This window comes from Nesoenas mayeri (genome assembly GCF_963082525.1).
Source record: "Nesoenas mayeri genome assembly, chromosome: Z".
NCBI lineage: Eukaryota > Metazoa > Chordata > Aves > Columbiformes > Columbidae > Nesoenas > Nesoenas mayeri.
The window spans coordinates 50,163,544-50,176,776 of NC_137542.1; the positions used below are offsets into that span (position 1 = coordinate 50,163,544).

General features: G+C 39.1%; 1 protein-coding gene across 1 annotated transcript in view; it reads left to right on the top strand.

Annotated features, from left to right (window-relative positions):
• PDE4D (phosphodiesterase 4D) overlaps positions 1-13,233 on the top strand; it is a gene marked incomplete at its 5' end in the record, with an annotated part of 511,345 nt that overhangs the window by 69,119 nt on the left and 428,993 nt on the right. The window contains one exon of the mRNA XM_080363172.1: positions 994-1,229. Within this exon, the coding sequence (XP_080219298.1) occupies positions 994-1,229 (236 nt within the window). The remainder of the gene's footprint in view (positions 1-993; positions 1,230-13,233) is intronic.

The following is a 13,233-nucleotide window of genomic DNA, read 5'->3' on the forward strand; positions in this document are numbered from 1 at the left end:
AACTCCTCAAGATCTAAGTGTAAATGGAGCTTTTTAATATTACTCACGAAAGGCGTTTCATTAATGGGTCTTCCTGTGCACACAGAGTAAATACATTGCCATGAAAGCTTTTCTTGCAGGTGTACATCAGTCTTTGTGAGACATGTCATACTGAAGGCCATGTCTGTGCTGTAAATGGAGGTGTGATTGTAAATTGTGGCCATAGTCTAGCCTGCTTTATTTTGTGTATCATGTATACTATAATGTACATGTGAACTCTAGTTTTGTGGAGGCAAATATTTGGTATACTAGTCTGAAGTGTTGTAATGGGACTATTAAAGCTATTGATACCTGACCTAGGTGGAATAATAGAGAGATAGATAACCTGTATTTCTAATTCCTAGTTTAGGTGTAGAAGATCTTTAGATTTGCTCAGAGCTTGGGTTTCTTCACAGGAAAGTAATCAAGGCAATAGCTGCAGACAGTGATATATGTGCTGGGGAATTTAGCAAGTAATGGTAAAAGATTTTGTGTAATACATGGACAATTTCTTCTCGTTACTGCAGCAAGCTTCTCAGCATATCAGTGCTCTCAGAAAAGTAATTTTTCGAGAATTTTGTCTCACAATGGTGAGCTGTTTGTTAAAAGTTTAAACAACTTTCTGAATAAATGATCTCCTCTTTAGATCAGCATCAGTTGGAGATTTCTTTTGTGGATTGTCTGACATTCTTCCATGACACAGAGAATATTGCCATCAGTTTATATGGTGAAATCAAAAATAATGTTTACCAATGCTTAGATTTAAGATTTCTTTAGGGCCTGACCTTCAGAGATTCTAATTATTCACCATTTCTAAGCTCTACAGTGGTGGTTTTAATTATTATAATGATAATAATGATAATACAGTATGAATAATATTTATAATAATCTAGCTTATGGAAAGGAATTAAAAGAGTTATCAAATTAATCTTTTGAGTGTTTTCCTACATGATGAGTATCTTTTTGCATTCATAGGTTTCAGAAGAAGCTCTGCATCACAGTACTGAGGATGAAGAGTCTTACCAGGGAATGGAACCCTATCTTGTGCGGAGATTATCATCTCGTAACATTCAGCTTCCACCCCTGGCTTTCAGGCAGCTAGAACAAGCAGACTGGGATAAAAAGAATGATACTGAGAATATCCCAAGACCGATGACTCTTCCTCTGAGGATTCCTCCTCTGATTGCCATTACATCTGCCGAGGCCAGCAGGTAAGGTCCAGCAATTTCTTCTTGGTTCAACGTTTTCAATGGCAGGTGCAGGACAGAGGATGCTGCTTCTAGGAGAGAAGTCTATTTCTTTTCTAAATCCCCTAAATAAGTGAAAAAGAAGAATAAAATTTTAATTTTTAATTTTGTGGCTGACATTCGATAATACTGCTTATAAACCTTTTGTTGTGTCCAAATACAAACACTAGAAATAATTTATCTGAACATTACTAATACTTTATATTCAGAAAGAAGAATTCTGGAGGCTTCAATAAACATTTTTTTTTTTCTTACTATAATAAAGATAGGAGCATTTTAATCCACAGAAAAATTTTTACATTATAGTTTCAAAACAAGTTTCAAATAATCATTAAAGGATTTTGTGTGCTCCTGTATATCTATGTGATTTGTGATGTAAATTGTTAAGCATATTTGGTTGTAATGATTTGTGTTATAGTTTCTTCATATTACATCTGTGACTTCATATTTCATGCACGTTTTCCTGAGTAACCTTTGCTTTTCGTAAAAGTTTCTGATAATATCCTATTTTCCATTTTTATTTTTCAAAACATGAATTATTTAGTATGAAGTTGTTGCTTACAATGGTGAAAGCAGGGCAGCCATTTGGTAACCTAAGGATCTATAAGTAAAAGGAAAGATGAACACACTGAGAGCTGAAATGCAGGACTTAAGAACTTTCATACATATCTTCAGAGAGAATAACATAGCTGTGAAAAGAATATAAGACTCTAGTACCAGAGAAAAAACATAAGTATTCATTAGAGTGCTATGTCAAAAATCATCTAATACTAACTTGAAACTTAATATTGCCTCGCAAATCTTATTTCCACTGAGGGCAAGTGCTTCAGAGCTGACCTGGTCTGTAGCAAAGCAGCACATCTTGGTGTAGAACGGTTTTTCTGAGGCAGGAGAACACTAGGGCCCGTGGGACAACCTGCCAGGAGCTGCCAGCTTTTGCAAGGGTCACTGATGAGACCTGGGCATTGCCAGAGCAATGGTGACCTTGCCTATAAGAAGCAACCTAGGGAGCGCTAGTGACCAGGAGTGCTGCAAACAGAGTGGGACATGGTAGTTTGCCCAGCAGTTTGTGCAGAACGGCACACAGGTAGGGTGGAGAAGCTCTGCAAGCACAAGAGATTAGCTCAATTGGTGGTTATCACCCTCCCAGGAGGAGCCTTGCCATGGTATCCACCCAGTGCAAAAGTATGTCCTTTGCACTTGCCAGGAAGTATGCAGCAACCCAGATGGAGCTCCCACGCAAAGATGCAGCTGCATAGACCTCAGGATACAGGGAGTGTCAGAGCCTTTTGCTGCTATGGGATGACAGTAGAGACAATATCTGTGTGAGATGTGACTATGTGGATAATCTGCTCAGCTTGGTGATGAAGCTGAGAGAGAAAGTATTATAGAAAGGCTAAGACGCATCAGGGAGTCTGCAAAGGAGATAGACTGGTGGGATCATGCTCTGGACTCCTTGAGACAGGAATGGCCAGCAGTAAAAAAACAAGATCAGGGGAGTCCTGTATCCTCCCCCCACCAGACTTCAGACAGTAGCTCAAGGGAAAGGAGTGAATGGAGGCAAGTCCACACTCAGGCTGGCAGGTGAAACACACCCTTGCCCACCTTAAACCTTTCAGGTTTAAGGTATGAGGCTTCCAGCCTCAACAGGTATGAGGCTCTGGATGTGGAAGGCCACAAAGGATATCAATCGATGAGAAAGATAAAAGCCTGTCTACACCAGAAGTGTTGACAGGATCAGAAAGGCCTGTCTCCTGTATTATGACCACCTCCATGAGGAAGAAAAGACGGGTTGTAGTTGTAGGTGACTCCCTTCTGAGGGGAACAGAGGACCCAAACAAACCCCCTCTTAGGGAAGCTTGCTGCCTTCCTGGGGCTCAGGTTAAGGACATAACCAGGAAACTTTCCAGCCTGGTACAGCCTTTGGACTGTACCCATTAATGTTCTTACATGTAGGAGGCAGTGAAGTTGTGATCCATAGTCCAATGGCGATCAAAAGAGACTGCAGGGCCTTGGAATGGTTGGTGAGGGAATCAGGAACACAGGTTATTTTCTCCTCTCTCCTTCCATTTGTGGACAGTGACATTAGAAGAAACAGATGGACACAGCTGATTAATACGTGGCTCTGTGGCTGGTGTCACCACCACAATTTTGGGTATTTTTGATAATGGTATTGCCTACATAGCACCAGGTTTGCTGGCATCAGATGGCGTTCAGCTTTCTCAAAGGGATATGAGGGTCTTTGCACATGAGCTAGTGTGGCTCATTAACAGAGCTGGAGCTGAACTTGGAAAGGAACACAAAGAATAACAAGAAGGGCTTCTACAAGTATGTCAGCCAGAAAAAGAAGGTCAGAGAAGTGTAGCCCCTTGATGAGTAAGACTGGTGAACTGGTAACAACGGACAAGGAAAAGACTGAGATACTTAACGACTTCTTTGCCTCAGTCTTCATGTGCAAACTCTCTTCCCACATTTCTTGAGTGGGTGAACTGCAAGAGGGGACTGGGGGGGCAAAGTCCCTCCCACGGTAAGTGAGGATCAGGTCTGTGACCCCTTGAGGAGCCTGAACATACATTAATCTATGGGACATGTTGAGTTACAACCCAGAGTCCTGAGGGAACTGGGTGATGTAGTTGCCAAGACACTCTCCATGATACTTGAGAAGTCATGGCGGTCAGGTGAAGTCCCTGGCGATTGAAAAAAGGGGAAAATTGCACTAATGTTTAAAAAGGCTAGAAAGGAGGACCCTGGGAACTACAGAGCTGTCAGCCTCACCTCTGTGACTGGGAGTATCATGGAATAGATCCTCACAGAAGCTATGCTAAGGCACATGGAAAAGAGGGAGGTGATGTGAGACAGCCAGCATGGCTTCCCCAAGGGCAAATCTTGATTGACCAAAGTAGTGGTTTCTATGAAGGAGTAACTACAGCAGTGGACAAAGGAAGCGCTATAGATCTCATCTATCTGGACTTCTGTGAAGCCTTTGACATGGCCTCCTGCAACATCATTCTTTCTAAATTGGAGAAATACGGATTTGATGGGTGGACTGTTTGGTGTATGAGGAACTGGCTGGGTAGCCACACCCAGAGAGAAGTGGCCAATGACCTGATGTCTGGATGGACACTGGTAAAAAGTGGTGTCCCTCAGGAGTCCATACTGGGACCAGTACTATTATTATTCTGGAGACTGCATTATGATCTAGGCTGGATTCAGATAGGCAAGAGCAAGATATTTTGAAGGGTATTTACACAAATAAGACACCTAAAACATACAGCTTGTTATGCATAGCTATCTGCTCTACTCAGAGAGTGATTGCTTCTGTCAGAGACTTCTCTGTAGCTAAGAATCTCTTCTTGGCATTAAGAGAGGGCTTTGTATCCTACCGATGCTGTTTATTCCTGTGGTTGGTAGACTGTGTTTTGAAACTGGAAAAAAACCAAGATTTATCTATGAGTAGGTTATTTCTGAGAGGGAAACAGTAGATGTACAGATTGTTGAATGGAGTTGCCAGGCTGTTTAAACAAACAAACAAACAAACAAACCAAAACTGAACACAACAGCAGAAGCAATTAGAATGTTGACGTTTCTTTGTAATATAAAATCTTTAGCTTTTGTGATTCTTTGTTAGCTAAAGAGCAATTATGCTGCAACAGGAAGCATCTTGTTCAGGAAATTAAATTTCTCTAGATGTTTAGTGCCATTTTTCAGCTGCATTTACGTGCTTCCAGTGTCAGCTGAACAGCTGCAGAAAGCTATCCTTTTATCTGGCTTCTTGTCTGCATGAAAGTAAGCAAACTTAAGGCACCTGTTATGCCTGTGGAAATACAGCTTACCTCTATTGCCTTTGAATGTGTGGAAATGTGCAGCTGAGAGAAGGAAACAGACATGTGGCTGAGAGGCAGGCGGATTCCCTGTCTGCAATGGGTAGGTGAAAGTAGAAGGTAGCATTTGGGACACAGCAACTCATTCTGAGGCAGAAGAATTGCACCACTGAAAACATCTTAAATTACAAATGTGTGTTTTTGTAAGAACGTGCTAAAAGATCCCAAAGAGAGCATTGTAAAGTATCTTGTTCTGTGATCTAAATACCTGCTATGTGTAAAACTAAAACTAGTGGCAGTGGATGTAGTTTTTTAAATAAAATACACATCCTATTCCTAAACGCGCACATATGCACCCGTGTACACACGTGCCCTTTTTCACTCCCTTTTTCTCTCTTTAACTTCATGGTGTCTCAGGATTGTTTCCATTTTTATGTTAGCTTTGTAGAGGAATGAGCTAAAATAATTTAAAAAAAAAACCCAGCAGAATACATGAAAAACTAGCAAGTAATGTAATTCAGTAATGTTTTTATAAATATTTCAAAACTTGTAAACTCTTACTCTTCTGACTCTAAGGAGGCATTGCAGTGTCCTGTCATTCCTTTTACCCTTCTGATTTCTTTCTGTGCATACAGGGAGCCAGATGCTGATATTTTTTTCACTCAGGTTAAACTGAGACAGCAATAAACATCATTCTTAAAATGAAGGATTTATGTCTTATCTTGAAGTTTCACATCCAAAATGGCCAACATGAGCTATAAAAACATGTGCTTACAAATTGATAGACTGAGGCGGCAGCTGGAAGCAGCAGTTACGTTTATGAAATGTAACAATTGCCAGACCTTCTATGGGGAGCATTAGAAATAGGCTGGCAATTGCTTTTGATATTTCAGTTCCTCCTTTATTTTCTTTAATAAGCAATATATTTACCCCATATATATATAATATTAACTGTGATATTTTACTGTTAGCTAGGACAGCTAGGATATTTGGAGTGTGCCTATGCTTTAAATTTTGCCAGTTTTCCTCAAATAGCTGTAACTAGGTTTACCAACAACTGTGATGTAGATAACAGCTGTGATGCCATTTAAGAAGGGATGCACAGACTGGAAGGGAACGGCAGTAGAATATTTTTGTTTTTCCCAAGCAGCTGGTACTAAAAAGGTGGGGGACTGTTATAAATAAGAACTATTCATTTAAGGAGATTTAAGGTATTAGATCTTGCCTCCTTTATAATAACTATTTCAAAGATGGTTTAGTTTCTTCTATATTTGTTTTGGCCAATAACCACAGCTCCCACACCAATTCAATACTCAAGCAAATATTTATATTATGATAGTGAGTGTGATACTGTAAATTTGATTTCTTCCTTCAAACAGCTGGATGTGATTTAGGGACAGTTGGTCAAATCTATACATAATGATGGTATTGATTTGTCCAAAGCTTGGTGAAATATGATGAAAGTCTCTTCAGTCATCTTTTTAATGAAAACTATCTCTTTGCTTTGTTTAATTCAGAAGAGATGAGATAAGAGAAGATAGGATATAGATATTCTTGAGCTGGCTGCACCAGTGTTGGACATACACATAACCCACTCTCAGTGGTACAGATCCAAGGTGTCAGAGCTGAAGCAGTCTTTTATTTTCCCTTTAAAGAATAGCTTTGTCAATGACAAAGGAGCAAACTACCCCAGTTATGGCTGTAATTCTTCTGCCCTTTTAGAACATACGACTGACATAATATGATGGGAAATGTCATGTTCATTGGATGTAAACTGCAGAAATATGAGAGGATATAATGTATTTGAAGACTTCACTAAAAGGGTTATTTGAAAGCAAAAAGCTATTTTAGAGTTTAGATATGGTTAGAAAGGCTTTCAGTTAAAAAAAAAAAAAAGAAAACGAAAAAAAGAAAAAAGGTTTTTTGTGTTTCATTTAGTTATCTGTAATTCAGTATATATAGTATTTCTTCTTACTGTTTACCCTAGTCTTTGCTCAAATGTCATTTGGGAGAGATTATTATAATTGTACAACATAAGATCTATTTTAAATTGCTTTTGTATTGCTTATGTGGCACTGAAATTATGTACATTAGTGTGTTTATGAAACTCTAGGGAGTTACAAAAATGATTTACATGATAGTTAATTACTGAAGGATCTTTTTTTGCAGTGTTCCTTCTGTGCTAATTTATCAGTTTTCCTTAAGTTCTCTGGATTAGACAGACACTGTACTGCTTAAAAACTTCTGTGTTTTATTATCCATTAAAGAAGCAATCAAAACTCTCTGTATTGAAAATCAGTTAAAACTAGCGTTAAAATTATCTTCTGTTTGGTTTTTTTTTGTTTGTTTGTTTGGTTGTTTGGTTTTTTTTTCTGTCTTTTGGAGATATGCTTAAACTTTTTCATATCTGTTTTTGACAGGAAATATTATAAAATTGTCATTAGCATCATCAATGTAACTGTGATACTACAGCAATACCGATGGAGAATTCTAATTTCAAGCTATATGTGTCTTAATGTCTATTACTTGCTTAATCTTTGTCTTCCCTCTGTCAGAGTAATACCTCAAAGACTAGATTTTGTTTTCTGTAGTCAGGGCAATAAAAACCTTTTCAAACGTTAAACAACCAAAATGTGTGAACTCTGAGCCATAATTTTGCAGTTATTCACTTACTATACCAGCAAGGTATTTTTAAAACAACAGCTAGAATTCTAAATTTTGGTTCTGCTCTAAGGAACTGAGTGTTAGAGAGAGATGATGAAAGCAAGGAGATTGAACTTTAGCAGAATTACATGTAATAAAAATAAAAGCTGGGGAAAAGCTGCTCTTCAGATTTTTTGATTTGAATCTCAGTAGGGTAGTTCATGTAGTGAAAATAAGTGGGAAGTATGGTTTACACTGTGCTGAAAAAGAGAAAAAAAAAAGAAAATTTGCAATTTAATTTATTTTTTAATTCAGAGTTATGATCTTGGGCCTGTCAAGCTGTAACTCTTGTCAGGAAGCTTCTCATGGGTCTAGGCTGTTCTCAACAGCAGCTGTGTTCCCTGACTCACCTGCCAGTTAAGAATAATGAAAACCATCACAATAATTCTTAGCACTTTTATTGCACATTTCTGTATTTTAAAAGCATTATAAACATCATCAAATCCTAATGTTACCTTTGGGAGATCAGTTAGTGAGCAAGCAGTGTTGTTTTCATTTTGTGCATAGGGAAGCTTGCATTTGAAACGGCATTGCAACTGGCCAAGGCTACAGAACAAACCAGTAATCGAACTATGAACAGAAGTCAAGAGTTTTTGGCTTCTGGTTTTGTGTCTCTTCTATACTACCTGTTAGAAAGCTGAGGATGGAGCTTGGAAAAAGGAAAAAAAAAAAAAAAAAGGTGCCTCAAGTTTATCTCTGCCTTTAAAAAGGAACCTAAAATGTCAAGGAGGATTTTACAGGTCTGAGAAGGTTTTGAATTGTTATTAGTAGGAGATAGACATGTAACTGTTGTTATATATCCGGACTCACATTGAACCTGTGTTTCTATCATACTGAGTCTCATCAAATTGTATCTCACTGCAATATCTATTATAAAGAAAACATATTTAATTACTGTGGAAACCAAAATTCAGTCAGCATTTAAGCTCAGATCTATCAGTGGGAAAAATCAGTGAGAATTTGTGAGGTTAAGTGGACGTTAGAAGCCTTTATGTTTTGTGGCATCCAAGTCTTGGCTTTTACGTGAGTCTTCTGTTCTGGTGACCAGCATCAGCAATTTCTATATTGTTATATGTATTCTGGAATCATTTTGGAGAACAACTTAAAAATAATTCTGTTGTTCAACACTTTCATTGACTAGGTGCTGAAGAGAGATAAGGAGGCTGTGAAGGTGGCAGGTCCCTCCCATACCAGAATACTTGCATAATAGTTATTCTTAATACCACTGGAAGACTTCAGATCTCACACTTACCTCCAGGGTCTCATCTCCCAAAGAAAATTGTTGTTTTAACTTATGGCTAGCATCAAGTGGATGATTTAGATCTCATGCATAGGTAGCATATGGAGGACAGCAGGTGCTGTGTCCTGTCCAGCATTAGCCATTCTGAAATAATTTTTCAAAATCAGAATTTTGACCAAATACTACTATTTTATTCAGCAGTGGTAAAATTTCTAATTTTCCAATATTAAAAATGATGTCTTTGACTTTTGAAATAATTATTTATATAGCATAGGCTAGAAACAGACATTACTGTAAATTGTGGATGAATAATGTATGTGTGCATGCATTTTCTAGTTTAAGAAAGATTGTAAAATTACTATTTTAAATAGGCATCTGATGGAATCTAAAACATGGTATAACCCTCTTTGACTGCAGGGTTGTATAATTAGCAGATAAAGTTTGAGATACACTTTTTAAGTCAGGTAACAGCAGATAGTAGTCTCAGCCGAGGTTATTTTTCTTCTTTGCTAAATTATGATTTCTGTCATTGCCGTTTCTTCAGTTTGCCAAGGCCTTGTGAATGGCAGCCCTCCAGTGCATCAAGCGCTCCCACCATTCTGGTGTCATCTCCAAACTTGCTGAGGGTGTAATACATCTTATTGTCCAGATAGTTGCTGAAGGTCTTAAGCAGTCTTGGCTCCAGTACTAACTCCTGGGGAACTGTTCTTACCTAGATGCTGCTTAGATTTGAAATTACTTGCCCGTTACCTTTTAAGCGTGATGGTTCAATCCGTTTATTGCCTGCCTCGTAGTCCATTCATCTAGTCCATATGTCTCCTGCTTGGCTACAAGGTTTCAGTGAAAATCTACCCAAAACCTTGCTGCTGCTGCTCTTATTTTTAATAGAGCCAGGAATTTCTTCATGAAAGGGAATCACGTTTGCCACATAAGATTTACCTGTGGTAAATCTATGCTGAGTCTTCTAAATCTTATCTTGTCCTTCATATGCTTAGAAATTACTTTGAAGAGAATTTGCTCAACAAGCTTCCCAGAATTTAAGATGAGGCTGGAGCAGCCTGTAGTTCCCTGGCTCCCCTTCCCCTTCCCCCTCCCCTTCCCCTTCCTCTTCCTCTTCAAGATGATCTTACCACCAGACCTTTTCAGACCACTGGGGACCTCTGCTAATCATCTCAGCTTTTCAAAGAAGATAATTAGAACATGGCCTCACAATGACATTGACCAGCTTTGTCAGCACCATTGGATGCATCTCACATGGTCACTGGACCTTGAACATGACTGATTTACTTAAGCAGAAGCTAACTTGATCTTTCCCTACAGAGAGTGGTACCTTCTACTCCCCCAAACTTTCTTCTGGGGAAAGCGACATGGAAGACATGAAAGCAGACCTTGCCAGTAAAATAAGACAAAGAAGAGTTTGAGTACTTCATTCTTTTCCATGACCTTCATCACTTGGTCATCTTCTCCATTCAGTGGCAGGCCCACATTTTCCTTTTTCTTTATTTTTGCCTTTGATGTACCCTTTTGTTGTCTTTCTTGTCCACTGCCAGGTTCCTCTCCAGCTGAACTTTAACTTCACTGATGCTATTCCTGAAAAGCCAGGCAATACTTTTATATTCCCTCTTGGAAACATGTTTCTTCTTCCACTTCCTGTACTTTTACTTTTTGCATTTAATCTCTATTAGAAGTTCCCTGTTCAGCTGATTCAGTGTCCTACTATTGTTGAGTCATTGGCTGATGATGTAGGAATTTTATGATAAAACATTATTTTATTTTTTTATTATTATTACATTCCTGTATGCATTCCATAAAAAGGAGGGATTTCTTAAGTAACTACACTCTGTTCTATGTTTCTGAGTTCACATACTTTGGTGCTGTTGTGTTAAACAGGTCAGGAGAGATTGTTTTCTTGTTTCATAGCTGATTTTATTGTAGGTATAAAGAGACTGGTCACTTGCTAAGTGATCTCTTTAAATGATTTCTTCTGATGATTCTTCCTAGTTTGTTGCTCACTTCTCTGCTAAGGTGATTGTTGGTGCCAAGTTCTACAATTGCAATGGCTCACCTTGCAAGGGAAAGCTCAAAAAGTAAAAACCTGCTTCTAATTATATTTGCTTAATGTTGCAGTGAGGTAGTGGCAGGCTGTTAATAGTTTTTGGAAGATTTATACTTTTCTGTCTTTGTTTTTTTTCTTTTTTTTTTCTTTCTTTCTTTTTTTTTTTTTTTTTTTTTAGGAGTTAACCAGTAGAGTAGTTATTTTCTTAAAATATTTGGGCAACAAGCCAAATTGAACCCCACACACATTTGATTCACCATTGAAAATGCAGTGTGAAAAGAAATGCATAACAAAATAATCTCTTAAGATACACTTTTTCACTATGTCATATTAATGTCATTTTAGAGATCACAAAAGAAATCAGAAAGCTTATCCAATTAGAGGAATACATAGTGTCTTCCTTATGAGGATATTTTCATGTTAGAAATTGTCACTTTAGATTAGCTTCTCTATCGAAGATGTCTTGGGCTCTTTCTGATTTGCATTTCAATCATCCCTACCACAGCAGCTTATAAATACACACAAGATAACTACTGGACTGTCACAGACACATAAAGCTGAGGAAAAGAGGATCCGGAGGGTGGTCCAACCAGCAGCTGTGTGTAAATCCAGCCTCTAGGACAATTCCATCCCAGCTGTCTTGGTCTGGAAGGACATGGTGTACCATTGAAGGAGAGCATAGAACAGCTCAAAGGCAGCTTGTGTGTTTGTGTGTGGAACAGTGCCTAGTTTGACCAGTCAGTGCATGCCTAGGTGAGAGAATCAAAGTAGAAACATAGAATCATAAAATCATTTCGGTTGGAAGAGACCCTCAGGATCATCAAGTCCAACCATAACCTAATGTAACATGTCACTGTTTACTGCAGGGTACACAATAAAACCATGGCAGATGCTCTCTGTTAACCCTCTACCCTTCCCAGTAAGGAAAGGTAATAGGAGAAAAAGGGAGAGAGACTTGCAAGTTGGAAAAGTTAAAAATGCTTTACTAATGCTATTAATACATAGAGAAAATAATACAAAATACACAAAACCACTCTTGAATTTCCTGGGGTAGCACAGCGTTTCCCTCTTCTTGAGGTGGAGCTGTCAGTCGCTGCAGCGGCTGCACGACAGGCACCCATAAGTCCTGGGCTGCACTCTGCAGCAAACTGGAACTGGATTCAGGGATGCAGAGTCTGGAACCAAGCCTCGGATCACAGGGCTGACAGGCAGGGTCCTTTTCAGATGCCAGCGATGGTCGAAGAGAGCGAGACCCTCGTGATCTCCCACTTTTACAGGGTGTATGATGTGTATGGGATGGAATACTCAGTTGGTCGATTTTGGTCACCTATTCTGTCCGCCACTCCTTGCAAATATGCCCCTTTCACTTATGGGACGTGCAAATTTTATCAGTAACCTTGGCTGCTATAGCAATAAATCTAAACCTGTGCCTCTTCTGCATACCATTGCTACCGTTATCAGCTCCGAAGTGAACAGCGTCCCAAAAAACATACAGCTAAATTCAGAAAAGAGAAGTTACTTAGAAGAACTTAGCTGAAGGGAAAAAATCACTAAAAGAGAGCTGGTCTTGTTTTTAACAAAACCAGGACATAACTCTAGCACCAAACCATGTCTCTAAGAAGTTAGTCTAAACACCTTTTAAACATCTCCAGGGATGGTGACTCCATCACTTCCCTGGGCAGCCTGTTCCAATGCCTGACAACCCTTTCCATGAAGAATTATTTTCTAACATCCAATCTAAATCTCCCCTGGCACAACTTTAGACCATTTCCTCTTGTCTTATCACTTGCTACTTTGCAGAAGAAACCAAGACCCTCCATGCTACAACCTCCTTTCAGCAGTTGTAGAGAGTGATAAGGCCTCCCCTCAGCCTCCTTTTGTCCAGGCTAAACAGTCCCAGCTCCCTCAAACACTCCTCATAAGAACTTGTTCTCCAGACCCCTCACCAGATTAGTCACCTTCCTCTGCACTCTCTCTAATACCTCAATGTCCTTCTTATGATGAGGGGCCCAAAACTGAACACAGAATTCAAGGTGGGGACTCACCAGTGCCCAGTACAGTGGCACAATCATTTCTCTAGTCCTGCTGGCCACAGTATTCCTGATACAAGCCAGGATGCTGGTGGCCTTTTTGGCCACCTGGGCACAC